Here is a 17,958-nt window from a genome sequence, read left to right on the forward strand (position 1 = left end):
AGCACTATCAACACGTTATTTTTGTCATAAAAAAGGACATGTGAAAGCTGAATGTTCAAAATTAAAAAGTAAACTGTAGTAATTGTGTGGGTGCATAGTCCTCCTTCAGAAAATATTGTCTCAGTGGGTAAAAGTTATGACAAACCTGTAGGTTATCCTGTATTCACAACTATAGTAGGACAGAATGCAGGAAATTATGGAAGTTTTCTGTTTAAAGTTAAAGTGTGCTCATTCTTGTCTGGTGAGGCAGGAAAGCCAATTGATATTAGAACATAAGGACATAAGAACTAGGAGCAGGAGTAGGCAATTCAGCCCCTCGAGCCTGCCCTGCCATTCATTACGATCATGGCTGACCTCATTTCGGCATCAACTCCAATTTCCCGCCCTCTCCCCATAACCTTTCAACCCATTACTAATTAAAAATCTGTCTCTCTCCTCCTTAAATTTATTCAGCGTCCCGGCATCCACTGCACTGTGAGGTAGTGAATTCCACAGATTCACGACCCTTTGAGAAAAGTAATTCCTCCTCATCTCTGATTTAAATCTACCACCCCTTAGCCTAAAACCATGGCCTATCTATTCTTAGAGATACGAGATCAGCACATCACTGATGTTGGCAGGTGACGGGAATTTCCCTCCAGAAAACTCGCTAAATAAAAATGTATCAATATGGGGTATTGTTGGAAATTTTTTACCTGTTCCTTTGTACAGAGTTAACTTAAAATGTGGTTTAATTTCCAGCCCTGTAATTGTGGGTGTTATTCATAAATTGCTATTGATGGTGTAATTTTTTTATTAGGAAATGGCATGGCAGTAAGGTATTGCTGTCTCCAGTGATTTCAGAAATTCCTGTTGAGGTTTTGAAACTGAAGTAAGACAGGAAAAGTCAGGTGTCTTAAAACAATCCATGATCATCTGTAACCCTGCTGCAATAATTACTGTTTTGACTTAAGATGTGTCCAAACAGTCAGAAACTGAGACTGCTAATTTTAACAAGACATTGTCGCATCAGGCTGAGATGCGGTTAACGGCAGTAGGCGAACAGGTGAAGTAATCTGAATTAAAAATGTGCGGGGAACATAGCAAGGCGTGGGAAAGCAGACAAGGCTGGAACTGAATGGGAAGATGAAAAACAAATGGAAATTTAAAAAATTGTGAACTGATCAAAAAGGAGTATCAAATTCTTTTGGCTGAGCATCAACATAATTTGAACAAAGTTCTTGAATTCTCTTTCGGTAGTACAGAACTCGAGCGTTGCTGATAAAAAGAAACATGCCGAAGCTTTTTTGTCTTGCATTCATCAGGACACTTCACAAGAATACTAAGGGGGAAACTTGGTTGGAAAGTTGCCAACCAATCAGCACTGTCTTTGTATACATTATAAATTATTGTTTTCCCCTTATATTGGAATTCTTACAAAGTGGTGAGTGCAAGACGAAAAGCTTCAACATGTCTCTTTCTTCAGCAATACTGAAGTTCTTAAAGCAACTTACTCAACAGAGAAATGAATTGCTTGCACAAAGAGAGGCAGTGTTAAACTTGCATCTTCTGGAAAAGCACACTGAAGGATTAAGCCATGAAAACAATCTTAAAGATAAAAGTGGTCCTAAATTTAAACAGGATGTGGTGAATTCAATCGTTATGCAGGACAATTCAGATGTTTGGCTGGTGGAGATTTTTTTCACAGGCTTGGACATTAAAAATATGCAGGCATAGAAGAAAATGGAGATCCAGAGTTAAAACCTGAACAGAGTAGTTCAGAGTCGGTTTTAAAAAGTGGAAACCCTGATGACAATTTAGTGTCGGACTTTAAAGAAAAACAAAGGGAATTACTGAATCCAGAGGGTAGGAAGTGCTCTGACAAGAGGTTTCTTCTTGGATTCTAACTTACAGATACCAGTATCCAGAAGTCAGACAGTTTACCAGCAGTCAGCAATATTATCCAGAACATGACAAAGAAGCAAATTGTGAATTGCAAATTGTCCAGACTATGGACAATCCAATACAGATTTTAAAAAGTAACATGGAGGATGCAAAACTATGGTACAATCTTTTAACCAGGACATGAAAACATCATGCAGAATACACAAAATAAAAAAGGAGATCTTCCATGCAGATTGGATGAAAGTGAATCAACAAGTAGTGAAAGAAATTCATTTGCAAGAGACTTGGGACTTTAAGAACTCACACTGTAACTCAGTGGATTTCGATTTTTAAAATTATCTTTTTGGATTTTTTATGATATTTTACGCCAAGGTCAAATAGCGAATCATGATAGTTGATGTTGTACAAAGGATATCAATATATGGCTGTTAAGTTGCTTGAGAGAGTTTGCATGTACAAAATCACGTAAAAGGAAGATGTTCCTAGACAGCTGGGCTGTGTGGGCTGGGTACTTGCTAAAATTAACTAATGTGTGTAAACCCCCTTAGTCTGAAACTCTGTGTTACAGTAAAGGTCATGTAAGGGTTGATCTAATGCAGAATTAATGGGTTGATGTGTTTGAATGTAAGATTCTTTTAAGAAAAGATGCGATTACGCTGGTGGATAATTATACTCTGCACTGTAACAATGCGCTGCATTTTGCTTAAGCTGTATATCTCACATCTGAAATTATGCTTACTATACTAAGCGATGTACTTTTGGATCCTATATTGCAAATTAATTGTGAATGATTAGATGTGTGCTGACATTTACAATTGCAGCTGTTTACAAGAAAGACAATGAAATGGTAAACCACAAGGTTGCAGAAATTGTGCCCCTGCGAGCAAGACGTGAACTGTGACCTTTGAATACCTTTGGAATCTGTAAGTATACATGTTCTAGCAGAGAAAGAGACAATGTATAGATAATGACATCAACTCTGGGCAATTGTGTGAATAATATGGACCAACATGATATGAAAGGAGCCCAAGGAAAAGGATAAATGGAGGAATTGGAGAGACACCAGCAGCACAGTTTGAAGAGAAGGGAAGAAGTCGAGGAAGGCATAACCTGTGCTCCAATGTTGCGGAAAACAAGAGCCGCCGATTATTGATTGACTATTGTTCTTTTTAAAGAATTGCATAGTTACTTAATAAATCTTATTTGATTCACAAAATACCAGTTGTCCTCCATGTATTGGGTTAAATCAAGGCCAAAAGTCCCACAACACAAGCTGGACTTTAAATCTTAAATTGTCACATTTAGTGATTGTTACGGTTTAAGCCAGGCTTGTCCAACAGGCGGTCCGCGGGCCAGATGTGGCCCATGAAGTTCCACAATATGGTCCCCGGAGGCAGTTTTCAAAATTCCGGTAAGTGGAATGGAAGGTCCTGAATGAAACTGCTCCTCCAATCACAGGTCACTTTATGGAAAAATCATTACTATATTAATGCTTTTATAATTTTTGGGGGGTGTTAAGAATGCGGAACTTTGTAAGACAGTTATGCTTTAGAATGTCTCTCTTAACTTAAGGGGGAACACAGTGATCTGAATGGGGTTGGTGATCATACTCTGCTGGGAGGCGGGCCCATGTGATCTGGTTGTCATGGAAAAAGAGACCCAAATTAAAACCTACTGGAAATCAAGCATCAGTTTTTACACCTTGACACAGAGAGAGAGAGAGAGAGAGAGAGAGAGAGCACTACTTTTTGGAGACAGGGGCACAGAGACAAAGAGAGAAAGGAATCACTGCTAAGTGGAGTGATAGCAACTACTGCTGTGGAGAACAGGGGGAACTATATTGTGTTAACAATGGAGCAGAATGTTTGTAAAAGTTGATTTTCTGTTTGAAAGGAAGGGGGCAGGACTGATGGGACTTCTGAAGGTTTAAAGAACAAGCAGGTTTCGAAGTGAGTCTTGCTGGTGAAATTCTGTTCTGGAGTACTCAGACTGTGTGGGATGATACCAGAAAATTTGACCTTATGTAGCAGGGAGACGTGAGCCTGCTGGAAGCTGGGAATGCTCTGGAACGTATTGCTACCAATCGACCAGAAGTGCAGTGCACAGCAAAAGGAGTTGTAAAAAGAATCTTGATTAAATTAATTAGTTAATGCGGAATTATCTTTTCTTTAGTTTTGTATAATTTCATGTTAAGTAATGTTTGATTTATGCTGATTTTAGTTTGTTAACAGTAAAAGTCTTAAGATATGAAACCTTGCCCTGCAGTTCTTTCCATTGGTCTCTGGGAAATTCATCTCTTATTTAAAATAAGTTATCAACATCTATGGGGATCGTAACATTATTCCCTTCAACCATCTGAAGTTAATGCTTTGCATGGACTGCCCATGCCGGTGCAGTTGTCAACTTGCAGTTTGGTTGATCTTCCAGGATTTTATGTAGCATTTCACTTATAACTGCGTGATTCCTTTCACATAGTCCATCGCTGAAATAACTTTCACCTATGATATTCATGACCACAATGTTCATATGAGCTCTGAGAAGGGTCATACAGACTCGAAATGTTAACTCCGTTTCTCTCGCAACAGATGCTGTCAGACCTGCTGAGTTTCTCCAGCATTTTCTGGTTTTTATTTCATATTTTCACACATCTCTAAACATGGTCATTAGAAAATTTGCCTCTATTGTCAGTCAGAAACTTAGTCGATGCCCAAGCCCGGTCCCTATCCATTTCTCCATGACTTTATCTACAATCACCCTTTTGTCCTGGCTATGTATTACTGTAGAAAGATTAAAACAAAAAGCTAAAAGCTACTGCGGATGCTGGAAATCCAAAACAAAAACAGAATTACCTGGAAAAACTCAGCAGGTCTGGCAGCATCGGTGGAGAAGAAATCAGTTGACGTTTTGAGTCCTCACGACCCTTCGGCAGAACTGAAGTATAGTTAGGAGAGAGGTGAAATATAGGATAAAATATAGAGGTGAAATTTCACCTCTCTCCTAACTATACTTCAGTTCTGCCGAAGGGTCGTGAGGACTCGAAACTTCAACTGATTTCTTCTCCACCGATGCTGCCAGACCTGCTGAGTTTTTCCAGGTAATTCTGTTTTTGTGTAGAAAGATTAAATTTGGTTGCCATATTTATAAACTGTAAAATGAAACTATTTCTCCCTTTGGCCCATACCTTTAGATCCATGGTAACTATCTCATTAAATTCACATGACAATGGAAGGTTTACAATAGAACGTGCTGGCATCCTCCGATACTCACTCACTCACTTTTCCAGAACCGCTTCATTCAATTCAGGGCTGTGGGAAGTCAGGGCCTATCCCGACAGGCAATGGGTGCTAGGGGGGGCACGCCCAGGACGGGATGCCAGTCCATCACAGGGCACACACTCACACGTAAACACACTAAGGGACAATTTGCTGTAGCCAATGCAGCTAACTAGCACGTCTTTGGACGGTGGGATGAAACCAGAGCACCCGGAAGAAACCCACGCGGGCACAGGGGGAACATGCAAACTCCACACGGACAGACAGCCGAGGTCAGGATCAAACCCGGGTCCCTGGAGCTCTGCTGGTTAGGTGGATTGGCTGCGGTTAAATTTCCCCTTAGTGTGTGTATGTGCCATGATGGACTGGCGTCCCGTCCTGGGTGTTCCCAGCCTAGCGCCCATTGCCTATTGGGATAGGCTCCGACTTCTCGCAACCCTGAATTGGATGAAACAGTTCCGAAAAAATGAGTGAGTGAGCAGCAGAAGATGCAAGCACATCCGCACATTTCACATTTTGCACTAATCTTTCGATCAGCCTTGTATTCTCTGCATCAAACAGACCCGCATCCTGTAGCAGGGGTTTTAATCTTTGTCAAAAACGGTAAGCAAAATGTCTTTGCAGCTTTAAACTGTTTCCGCATCATATTACTACCTTTTTGAACAGCTTCCCCATCTCTGTTGTCTTACCCCAAAACATATTTGCCCAGTTTATTCAGCCTCTATCTCATCCCTTTAAACTCAGTCTTATTTAAATCTAGGATCTTAGTAGCTGTTTCATGTTTCTCCCTTACAAACACTACATCAAACTTGATCATACTATGATCACTAATTTTTCAATTGTTCACACACAGTTAAGCTGTTAACTAAATCCAGCCCACGAATCATTACTATTTGTAACATGCGTGGTTGTGTTGTGGGTTCTAAGGACACGTCACTGCAGAAAACTATCCCAGAGGCACCCAAGAAATACACTGCCTTTCGGACCTGTGCTAGTCTGCTCATACCAATCTACATCCAAGTTAAAAACCCCCATTCATAACTCCACTGCATTTGCCACATGCTCGTCTAACCTCAGCATTTATACAAGTTAACACTTCCCGGTTGCTACCAGGAGGCTTATCCACAACTCCTGCTTCAGCCTTGAATCCATTTCTATTTCCATTTTAACTTTCTGCATAAAGTCTACACTGCCCGCTTACCTCCTATTATATTCTTCATCTTTAATTATTAAGGCCACACCACCCCCTCTACCATTTTCCCCATCTATCCTGTAGACTTTATAACTCGATATATTTAGTTCACAATCCTGATCATCTTGCAGCCATGTCTCTGTAATGGTTACCAGGTCATACACTCCCAAGTTGAATTTTTGCCTGCAATTCATTCAATTTGTTCCTTATAATCTGTGCGAAACATAGAAAATAGCAGGAGTAGGTCATTCGGCCCTTTGAGACTGCACCGCCATTCAATATGACCATGGCCAATCCTCCATCTCAACACCATACGCCCGCTATCTCCCCATACCCTTTGATGCCTTTAGAGTCTAGAAACCTATTAATTTCTTATGTATATTCAGTGACTTGGCCTCCGCATCTTCCTGTGGTAGAGAACTCCATAGGTTCATCACCCTCTGAGTCAAGAAGTTTCTCCCCATCTCAATCCTAAATGACCTACCCAGTATCCTGAGACTGTGGCCCCTTGTTCTAGACCCCCCCAGCCAGAGGAAACATTATCCCCACATCCAGTCTGTTCAGCCTGTCAGAATGTTATATGTTTCAATGAGATCCCCTCTCATTCTTCTAACCTCCAGTGAATACAGGCCTAGTCGACCCACTCTCTCCTCATACAACAATCCTGCCATCCCAGGAATCAGTCTGGTGAACCTTCGTTGCACTCCCTCTATGGCAAGTATATCCTTTCTTTGGTAAAGAGACCAAAACTGCACATAATACTCCAGGTGTCGTCTCACCAAGGCCCGGTACAGCTGTAGTAAGACATTCTTGCTCTGGTATTCAAGTCCTCTTACAATGAAGGCCAACATGCCATTTGCCTTCTTAACCGCCTGCTGCACCTGCATGCTTGTTTTCAGTGACTGGTGTACAAGGACACCCAGGTTCCTTTGTACATCAACATTTCCCAATCTATCACTATTTAAATATTACTCTGCCATTCTGTTTTTCCTACTGAGGTGGATAACTTCACTTATCCACATTATACAGCATCTGCCATGTATTTTCCCACTCATTCAACTTGTCTAAATCACCTTGAAGCTTCTTAACATCCTCCACACCGCTCACATTCCCATCAAGTTTCATATCGTCAGCAAACTTGGAAATATTACATTTGGTTCCCTCATGCAAATCATTGATATATATTGTGAACGCTGGCTCCCAAACACTGAACCCTGTGGTACCCCTCTAGCTACCATCTGCCAATCCGAGAAAGTCCCATTTATTCCTACTCTCTGTTTCTTGTCTGCTAACCATTTCTCAATCCATGCCAATATATTATTCCCAATCCCATGTGCTTTAATTTTGCACATTAATCTCTTATGTGGGACTTTATCAAGAGCTTTCTGAAAATCCAAATACACCACATCCACTGGTTCTCCCTTATCTATTCTGCTAGTTACATCCTCAAAAAACTTCAGTAGGTTTATCAAACATGATTTACCTTTCATAAATCTATGTTGACTTTGTCTCATCCTGCTGATCTTTCCTAAGTGTCCTGTTATCACATCCTTTATAATAGGCTCTAGCATTTTCCCTACTACTGCTGTTAGGCTAACCGGTCTGTAATTCCCTGTTTTCTCCCTCCCTCCTTTTTTAAACAGTGGGATTACATTTTCCACCCTCTAATCTGCTGGGACTGTTCCAGAACATACAGATTTTTGGAAGGTGACAACCAACGCATCCATTATTTCCATGGCCACCCCATTTAGTACCCTGGGATGTAGATTATCAGTCCCTAGGGATTTATCAGCTTTCAATCCCATTAATTTCTCCAGCACTATTTTTTAGTAATACTAATTTCCTTCAATTCCTCCTTCTCACTGCACCCTTGGTTTCTAACATTTCTAGGAAGTTATTTGTGTCTTCCTGTGTGAAGATCGAACTAAAGTAGTTGTTTAATTGCTCTGCCATTTTCTTGTTCTCTATTTTAAATTCTTCCATTTTGGACTGTAAGGGACCTACATTTGCCTTCACTAATCTTTTTCTTTTTACATACTTATAGACGCTTTTACAGCCCACTTTTATGTTCCTTATAAGTTTACTCTCATACTTTATTTTTCCCCCCTTAATCAATCTCTTGGTGCACCTTTGCTGATTTCTAAACTGTTCCCAATCCTCAGATTTGCTACTTTCTCCAGCAACTTCATATGACACCTCTTTGGATCTAATACAATCCTTATTTTCTTTTGTTAGCCATGGTTGGGCCACTTTTCCTGTGTGTTTTTGTGTTTTTGCACCAGAAAGGAATGTATAACTGTTGCAATGCAAACATTTGTTCTTTAATATTAGCTTTTGCCTTTTAATGAAGTTCCCCAAAATATCTTACCCAATGCATACCTCATATTTTCGTAGTTTCCTTTGTTTAGATTTAGGACCCGAGTTTCGGATTGGACTACTTCACTTTCCATCCTAATGAAGAATTCTATCATATTATGGGGCAGAATTTTCCCCCCCTTGGGGGGTTGTGCGGGGGCGGACGGGAACAGGTGCGAACCCGATCGGCGTCCCCCGATCGGGTCCGTGCCACCATTTTACATGGGTGGGCCAATTAAGGCCCACCCAGTGTGACGTGCACCCGGAAGCAAGTGTGGACAGGGAGTGATTTCTTGAGTCGGGGCCTGTGCTCTTTCGCACATGCGCATATGACAGTGTCACATGAGCTGGGACATGTCAAGGAACATTTACGGAAAACTTTATTTAATTTACAAAAACTTCATGAAACCTCATCCCGCCCATGGATGAGGTTTCATGAAAAATGCGAAGGCCGCCTGGGCTCTTCACCTGCCCGCCAACCTTAAGGTTGGACGGACAGCTCATTTAACTATTTTAATTAGTTTTTAACAGGCCTTAATAGGCCTTTGACAATTCGGTGGGCGCGCAGCCGACTCAGCTGCACGCTCGCAGAGCTGAAAATCTAAATGACGCACGGTGACATTGGGATGCACGCCCGATGTCATCCCGCATAATTTTATGCGTCGGCGAGCAGGCCCTGCCCCCGCTCGCCAACCGGAAAATTCTTCCCATGGTCACTGTTCCCAAAGGACCCCACATAACAAGATTATTAAATAACCTTTTTTCATTACAAAATACCAAATTTAGGACAGCTTGTTCCCTAGTTGGTTCCTCAATGTACTGGTCTGAAAAAAGCCATCTTGTAACACACTCCAGGGGCAAAATTCTCCCTCCATTAGGGGGGGGAAGTGCGGGAGCAGGTGTGGCCCTCCGATTCACGCCCCCGTCCAGCTTATATCGGTCCCATCTTCCCAGAATTTGTCCCAATGCCTCAGGAATCTAAATTCCGCCCTTCTATACCATCTCTCCAGCCATGCATTCATCTGGTCTATTCTCCTATTCCTGATCTTGCTGGCACCTGACACTGGGAATAATCCTGAGATTACTACCCTTGAGGTCCTACTTTATCATTTATTTCCTAGCTCCCTATATTCTGCTTTCAGGACCTCATCCCTCTTTGTACCCACGTCATTGGTACCAGTATGGACCATGACCTCTGGCTGTTCACCCCCTTCAGAATGTCCTGCAGCCGCTCAGTGACATCCTTGACCCTGGCACCAGGGAGGCAACATATCATCCTAGTGTCACATCTGTGGCCGCAGAAACGTCCATCTGACCCCTTTACAATAGAATCCCCTATCACTATTGCTCCCACACTCTTTTTTCTCCCCCCGTGAAGCTGAGCCACTCATGGTGCCACAGGTTTGGCTCATGCTTCATTCCCCTGAGAAACCATCTCCCCCAGCAGTATCCAAAACAGGAAATCTGTTCGAGAGGGAGGTGGACCCAGGGACTCTTGCACTATCTGCTAATGCTTTTACCTGCAGTGTGACCACCTCACTGTATGTGCTATCCACCAGGATCTCCGCCTTGCAGATGCTCCACAGTGACTTCAGTCGCTGCTCCAGTTCCAAAACACAGATTTTGAGTAGCTGCAGCTGGAGACACTTGCTGCACATGTGATTGCCCTGGACACTGGAAATGCCCCTGGCTTCCCACATTGCACAGGAGGAGCAATCCAAATAGCCAAGCTGCCCTGCCATGACTTTCCCTTAAATTACTCTTTACTTTTACTTCTTCTAGTTTAGAGAATATTAAGGACAAAGGGAATACTCACCAAGTCCCACTTACCAAGACTGCCATTCTTCTTACTGAGGAAAGGTAGAAAATGAAAGGGTCACCCTCCTTCCCTCTTCGCCAAACTCCCTCTCTCACCAAACTCCAACTTAAGCACTCAAATGAAGCCCAAAGCAGCAAAAAGCAGCATTCCAATGCAGACAGTGTGTTTGTACATAGAATGCTTACCTGTCCTTCTGTTCGAATGTTTTACTCATATGTTTCCTATTTCTCTCTCCTACTTCATAGGTTTAATTTTTTCCCTACACCTGTAGTGCCTGAAGCACATTTCTGACTGTGCTGTGCTCTCTTTACTTTTGTCTTTTTTAAACTATTATCGATAGTACCTTTTCCACCTGAGTGACCTCACCCCCACCTCTTCAATCCCACTTAATAGTTCAAAGCCCTCGTGACATCCCTATCTATCCTTTCTACTAGTACCCTGGTCTCAGCCCAGTTCAGTTGGAGCCCATCCCAACAGTACAGTTCCTTCCTGTTCCAGTACTGGTGCCAGTGCCCCATGAAATAGAACCTCCCTTTCCAACACCACCCCTTCAGTCACACGGTCACTTCCCTGGATTGTGATCAGGACAAAGAACACTGACTGACTTCATCTTAACTAGCCGAGTGCCAAGGCTAGTTCTAGCTCCATCACCATCAGTCCAGACCATCTAATACAGCACACAAGAAGGGATTGAATCTGGGACGTCGGGATGGATTTTTGTCCTAACTTTGGGAACTACGAGTCGGGCCGTTTTCCAATGTTGTGATCCTGACTTCTAAAAGCTAGCCCACTCACGTGGTATTTTGGTCTCTGGGTGTGGGCTGGAGTCAGGCCCGAGTCAGGCTAAAGTTGGCAACAGAGCTGAGTGCCTGGCACTGATGGTGATGGAGCTAGAACTAGTCTTGGCACTCGTTGGCTAGTTAAGATGAAGCCAGTCAGTGTTCTTTGTCCTGATCACGATCCAGTACAGTTGCTGAATGTGCACATACATGGGAAGCTGGGTAAAACATATTTGGAGGGTAAGACTCAGGCATAAACAAGGGTCACTTAAGGGTAGTACTGATGGGTTACAGGCACCTATAGACCCATAATTCAGTCAATACTCAACAGCTTCAGGAGAGAAGACCAAAGTTGATGGAGGAAAATAATAAATATCTACTTACCAAAAGGCAATTGAATCTTTGACATAAGGTAGATAGATTCATTCCAATTCTTTTGGGCAGTACTAGTGAGATGCCTCATCATGGGTGCAGAATTTAAGTTAGTATGCAAGAATTTACAATTTTCTTGAATTTTAGCTCACTCTTGTGCCCCATCCCTCTCCCTCTGTACCACATAACATTCGCTGTCTGGGGAACAGGAAATGGCTCAATTTCAAAATATCTGCTAATGGTGCCCTTCAGGCATCTCTTTGGAGTGGTCTAGGGTGACTTATGCGTTGCATTTTCCTCCCGCACTTCTTACTTATTAAATTTACAACCATTTCTCTGCCACTCAAGAGCTTCTAATCTCCAATTGAAAGCTATGACGTGCCCAGAAGTCTCCATGTTCCTGTTTTCAAATTGACATTCCAGCAATGACAGGTTTGGTTCTATAAAGCACATCCATCAATCCCACACTCCCAGCAGCAAGCCACGTTCAAAAGGAGTTCGAAGCAGAGACAAGGATTTAACACTCCTCCACATTACCATTCACATGCAATGGAACATGAGATTGGTGAATGTGCCCTTGTCTCAGGAATGTGAAGTAAAGAAAAGAGAGCGTTAAGTGACATACCTTTGGAAAAAAGGTTCTTCATCTTGCATTAAGAGTTCCTGCTCATAACCTCCCATTGCATGATTGACACGAGCAGAGCAGGGAAGCTTTTCTGGTTTGTAACAGAACCAGGGCTCCCCTGTCCTGAGATCAGTGAAGTTACAAAGTGGTTTAGATTGAGGCAAACAAAGGTTACACACAGTGGTCTCGGTGGTAGCTCCTGATTCAAAGGTGCTTTGAAAATACACTCTCTCTGGTCGTTCTTCACGTAGCTTTTCAAGCACTTGGATCCCTTCACTGGGATGAACAAGGGAAACAGACACTTCAACTTTCCCTGGCCATGATAAATTAAAATTTATATAGTAAAATCCATTTTGGTTATCTACAACTGTTCCTGCTGAACCAGCTTTTAAATCTGGGGTGTGGATCCGGCCTTGGAGATAGTCACCCCCATATTGCTTTGGGTGGCCGTCAAAATCAATCATTTGCAGTATCACTTGTAACTGATCCCCAACATAGAAAGTCTTTGTAGAATTTAAAATTACAAAGCGGACATGTGCTGGGTCGCTGCTTTTCTGAAAGGGCACAGCAGGGTTGGGTGGTTTTGGCCATTTGATCATTTTCATAAGGAATGTCCCCTCTGACCTTTCTTCAGGGGTGAAGCTGTGATTCTGGTAGCCACATTGCAACAGTCTGTGTGTCCAAAGAGATGTTTCATTCTCATTTTGTTGTAAATTTATGGAATAAGACGCTGGAGATTGGTAACTTTTCCAATTTGCCTCTATTCCCAAGGTTGATTCTTCCTCATTCTGTGGAAAGGAACAATTTTACAAAATAATAAATTTAGTTGTACTTCAGATTCATTTTCCAAAACACACCCACCTCCAGCCAAGAAAGAAGCAGTGATTTACAAAGGGGAAAAAGACTGAGAGTTGTTCAGGATCTCACTGGATTGGAACATGTTGGGAATTGTTCAGACACCGGACCTATAGTGAGGGTGTAGGCATTGATGTTCACAGTGAGAAGGAGAAGATTGGGATCAGAGAACCTGAAATTATCAAGTGACAGAAGAAATTAGCAAAAATCACAGGTTTTTTCCCAGTGATTGAGGGCTGCATAAGGGGAAAACGATTGAGTCAAGTACTAAGCAGGCCAAAGCAGTAGAACAGGAACAAGTTGAAATGTTGATTTTCTAGAATCATTCTGCTTGTGCACCTTGGAGAACAGGCATAGTTAAAGTGATGGATGAGATGAAGGACCATGTGGAACCAGAAACCAGAAAAGTAGCAACGTAAATGGAGTTAAAGCTGTTGAAGAGAGGGGCCAGAAAAATTATGGCCAGTGCCCCTGCAATTTCTACTCTCACTTCCTTCAATATCCTTGGATGCATCTCATCCGGTCCCGATTCCTGGTCAACTTTAAGCACCCAACGGTCTATTCAACACTTCCTCCTTATCAATTTTGAACCCTTCTCGTGACAGAGTTTCCTCGTTTCTCACCATGGCCTGGGTAGCATCTACCTCCTTGGTAAAGACAGATGCAAAGGATTTATTTAATACCTCAGCCATGGCCCCTTCATCCATGTGCAAATTATCTTTTAGGTATCTAACCTACCCTACTCCTCCTTTTACCACTTTTTTACTATTTATATACAGATAGAAGACTATGGGATTCCCCTTTATGTTGCCTGCCAGTCTTTTCTCATAATTCCTCTTTGCTTCTCTAATATGCTTTTTTACCCCCCCTCCGAATCTTCTGTATTCCTCTTGGTTCTCAATTGTATTTTCTACCTGACACCTGTCATGAGTACACTTTGTTTGGAATTGTTCAAGGAAGGAACAGACACCGGAGATTGTCCCATAATGAGGGTGTAGGCATATAAGCATTGATGTTCACAGTGAGAAGGAGAAGTTTGGGATCAGAGAACCTGAAATTATCAAGTGACAGAAGAAATTAGCAAAAATCACAGGTTTTTTCCCATTGATTAAGGGCTGCATAAGGGGGAAAAGATTGAGTCAAGAACTAAGCAGACTAAAGCAGTAGAACAGGAACAAGTTGAAATGTTGATTTTCTAGAATCATTCTGCTTGTGGACCTTGGGGAACAGGCCTAGTTAAAGTGATGGATGAGATGAAGGACCATGTGGAACCAGAAACCAGAAAAGCAGCAATGTAAATGGAGTTAAAGCTGTTGAAGAGAGAGGCAAACAACATGAATTAGCTCAATCAATTTACATATTCCTCAGCCAATGCTCCCTCTTGGTTGTGGTCATCAGGAATCTTGGCCACATGGACTACATTTCCCAATCTCATCCCCGATTCTCCTCTATCAACAGGATCGCCTTAGTAGAAGTTGAATAACAAGCTGCTTAAGGATAGAACTGGAGCCTAGACTTTATACGCTAACCAACTTTTAATTACAGAGACTTACACTGCATATTGTACCCCTCTGATTGGTGCTCACAGCACGAAGGCCATCCTGCCATCCTTAATTGGTCAGTGAACTTAGTTGCAGCCAATCAGGAGGTCAGCTCCAGGACCATCATAGTGTCAATCTTGCTCCCGGCAAGTGGAGTACCTGGACCCTTATTTGATTCTGACACCGAGGTCCGGAGGCCCAGGCAAAAATTCAGCCCCATGGTTCAGATAAATCTGGGTGTCAGATTTGAGGAAACATAGAAGCCAGAGCTACGCGGCAGCCAACTGGTCTAAAGAAGTTGTTCTATTCAAATAACTCTAGAAAACAGCTGAATTGGGCATTCTGAACATGTTACGGAATTCTGCAGAGATGGTAGGAGTCCCACTGCCCAGATCAAAAGCTGGAGGTAGTTGACCTCACTTCAGTAGGCAGCGGGACTCAGGACTGCATTTTTCCTGCAACAGACAATTACATACCTGCCACCAGGACAGCTGTCCCATTAAGGACAATGGCCCACCCCAAAGAACCGATGGCCCAATCAGAGGACCAGCACCCTAGGGCTGGTCATTGCTGAGGGAACACCTCAGGAGGATGGCACTTCATTGGCTTTGTGCCATTAAAGTCTAGTAACTGGAAACTGGGGTCGGGGATGCTGGGACCAGTCAGCCAGCCCACCCCAGCAAGTGGGGAGTTGGGGGTGGGGGCATTTGGTGGTTGAGGGCAGGCAATACTGTTGCCATGGTGGTGGCCATTGCTACCAGGAGTCCCCTCTTAGACCATAGAGTGGCCAAAAAGGAGGACATCCCAAAGATTCCTCCCCCCCACCCCCCACTGCAAGCGGCAGTGGCAAGAGGCCTTTAGCCACTTAGACATGGATCTGGGTTGGCAGCCCATCGATCACCTTTCCCAATACTGGCAAAATAGCATGGTGTTGGAAAAGCATCAGACACATGCAAGCCAATGCCTTCCCGCATCAATTTGCCAGCCTCCCCTTTTCCTGGCTTTATTAATAGGGGCTTAGAGTATAAAAGCAAACATTGAACACTGGTTCGGCCTCAACTGAAATACTGCGTCAAATTCTGGGCGCCGCAATTTAGGAAGAATGTGAAAGCTTTGGAGTGTGTGCAGAAAAGATTCACAAGAATGGTTCCAGGGATGATGAACTCAGATAGATGGGAGAAATTGGGACTGTTTTCCTTGGAGAAGAGAAGGTTGAGAGAAGATTTGATAAAGGCATTCAAAATCATGAGGAGTCTAGACAGAATAGGTAGGGAAAAACTGTTCCCATTGGTGGTAATTGGCAATGGAATGAGGAAAATTTTCATGCAGCGAGTGGTTAGCATCTGGAATGTACTGGTTGAGAGTGCGGTGGAGGCAGAGTCGATAGGGGCATTAAAGAGGGAATTGGATAATTATCTGAAAAGGAAGAAAGTGCAGGATTATGGAGAGACTGTGGGGTAGTGGCACGAGGTGAATTGCATCTTCGGAGAGCCAGCACAGAAACAAAGGGCCAAATGGCCTCCTTCTGTTGTAACCATTCTGTCATTCTGTGATTCCATTAATTTGAGGTCATCCAAAATTCTGCTGCCTTTGTCTTAATGAGCACCAAGTTTGCCCGCCCTCACCTTTTGTTTATGGCAAAATGTGTGCCTAAAATTGCAATGACAATTTGTAACTAATGCGAGAAGAATTGGCTGCTAATTGGAAAAGGCTCATTGAAACTAAAAAAATACCTGATCTCTCTTCAGTCTAATCTAAGCCTCCTGCTCTACCCCCCCCCTCCCACCCCAACCTCCTTTGTAGAGGTGCTCCAAGAATTTCCTGCTTATGTGAGGGGCATGTGCCTCTGCTGGATCACTATAGATGATGACACCTGCCATATTTATGTAAACTATCCTGTCCCCTTGATTTGGGATGAGATCAGTGACAGGCCAACAGATGGAGGTTTCACATCTCCACATTTCTGTGGGCAAGCTGAAGCTAAACCAGAATTTCTTTCCCTAATGTTCCCAAACTGTGCAGATCAGGAAGGCTCCAAGTTCAATATCTGGTTGGTGTTGAGTGAACTGATCTTGTCCAGGCAGCATTAAGAATGATTCAATGAGCCTCAGCACATGTGGGTTCTGGAAGGGAAACACCATGACCAGGCGGTGTCTCCAATCCTGATTGCTATCGACTTGCTAGATGTTTGAACATCAGCTACAGACACACCTAATTTTATCTGGAGTAATCTTTATTTGCATAGCTAGTCAATATTTGTCAGGTCTCAAACATGAATAACAATTTTTTGAGCAAGGTACTAGAGGACAGCTGCTGCCAATGGAATTATATTGCTGCAGGAGTGACAATGGCATCAGGAGAGATGAAAACGAGATGTGAAAGTTGGAAAGCAAGAGAAATTTGATATAAATTATGAACTCCTCCCCCCACCCCACAAACGGTTGCTTTCTATTTGCAGCACACAGTCAGCATACATGCACACCACATTTTTAAATTCTGCTGCTCCAAGTCTTGTTCATAATAAACTGAGATGTTAAACAAGCTCTTTTATCATTCTACAAACCTTTGTATGATAAAGGTACAGAATCATCATCAGCAACACCATCAGTATCAACAGCCTAAAAAGCAACCGGCATATAGGCCAGGAGAAGGCCGATTCTTTCGTTGCTCGTTGATCCATCCTTGGGGCTCACAGTTCACCAATGTTACCAATCATCTGATCACTTCCTGTTTCTTAAATATGTAATAACAAAACAAGGAAAATTACAAAGAAAAAGAATTCTGAGAATATTCTCATCATCATAGCTCACGTACAGTTTTTCATTTTATTTGTACAGAGACACATTCGCAAACAATTATTCACAACAACGAATCTGCTACGGGCATATCTAGGAAGAATTACAACTCGGCAGCTAGATAAGTAGATGAAAGAAAGGAATAGAAGGATGTGCTGATAGCATACTTTATGAGATTATACTGACAGGGATGAGATGGAGTAGGGTGGGAATAGGCTTGCATAAACACATTAACAACCTTAGGGAAGGAAATAGTTGACTGAATTTTGTCTGATTACAGTTCATGGATCCCTCAGGAAAGGCTTGTGATAACTACTGAAGGGAGCAAACTTTGGCTATTGTGATGCTTCATATGAATAATATCCTTGTGGCAGTATGCTAGAAGGCTGTCAATGTCTGGAATTGGTGTCTAGCAAGGCGCTTATTGCTTCAAAGAAGGAAGTAAGATTACAACAAAGGTTGATTGAGC

At 42.6% G+C, this 17,958-nt stretch overlaps 1 protein-coding gene across 1 annotated transcript in view; it reads right to left on the reverse strand.

The window, feature by feature from the left end:
- Positions 1-17,958, reverse strand: part of LOC144691696 (NXPE family member 3-like) — a 61,260-nt gene that overhangs the window by 31,561 nt on the left and 11,741 nt on the right. Inside the window, exons 2-3 of the mRNA XM_078560052.1 lie at positions 17,258-17,427; positions 12,299-13,086 (exon numbers count right to left, since the gene is read on the reverse strand). Coding sequence (XP_078416178.1) covers positions 12,299-13,086; positions 17,258-17,374 — 905 coding nt within the window. The 5' untranslated portion in view covers positions 17,375-17,427. The remainder of the gene's footprint in view (positions 1-12,298; positions 13,087-17,257; positions 17,428-17,958) is intronic.

Source organism: Cetorhinus maximus, chromosome 16 (genome assembly GCF_964194155.1).
Source record: "Cetorhinus maximus chromosome 16, sCetMax3.hap1.1, whole genome shotgun sequence".
Classification (NCBI taxonomy): Eukaryota; Metazoa; Chordata; class Chondrichthyes; order Lamniformes; family Cetorhinidae; genus Cetorhinus; species Cetorhinus maximus.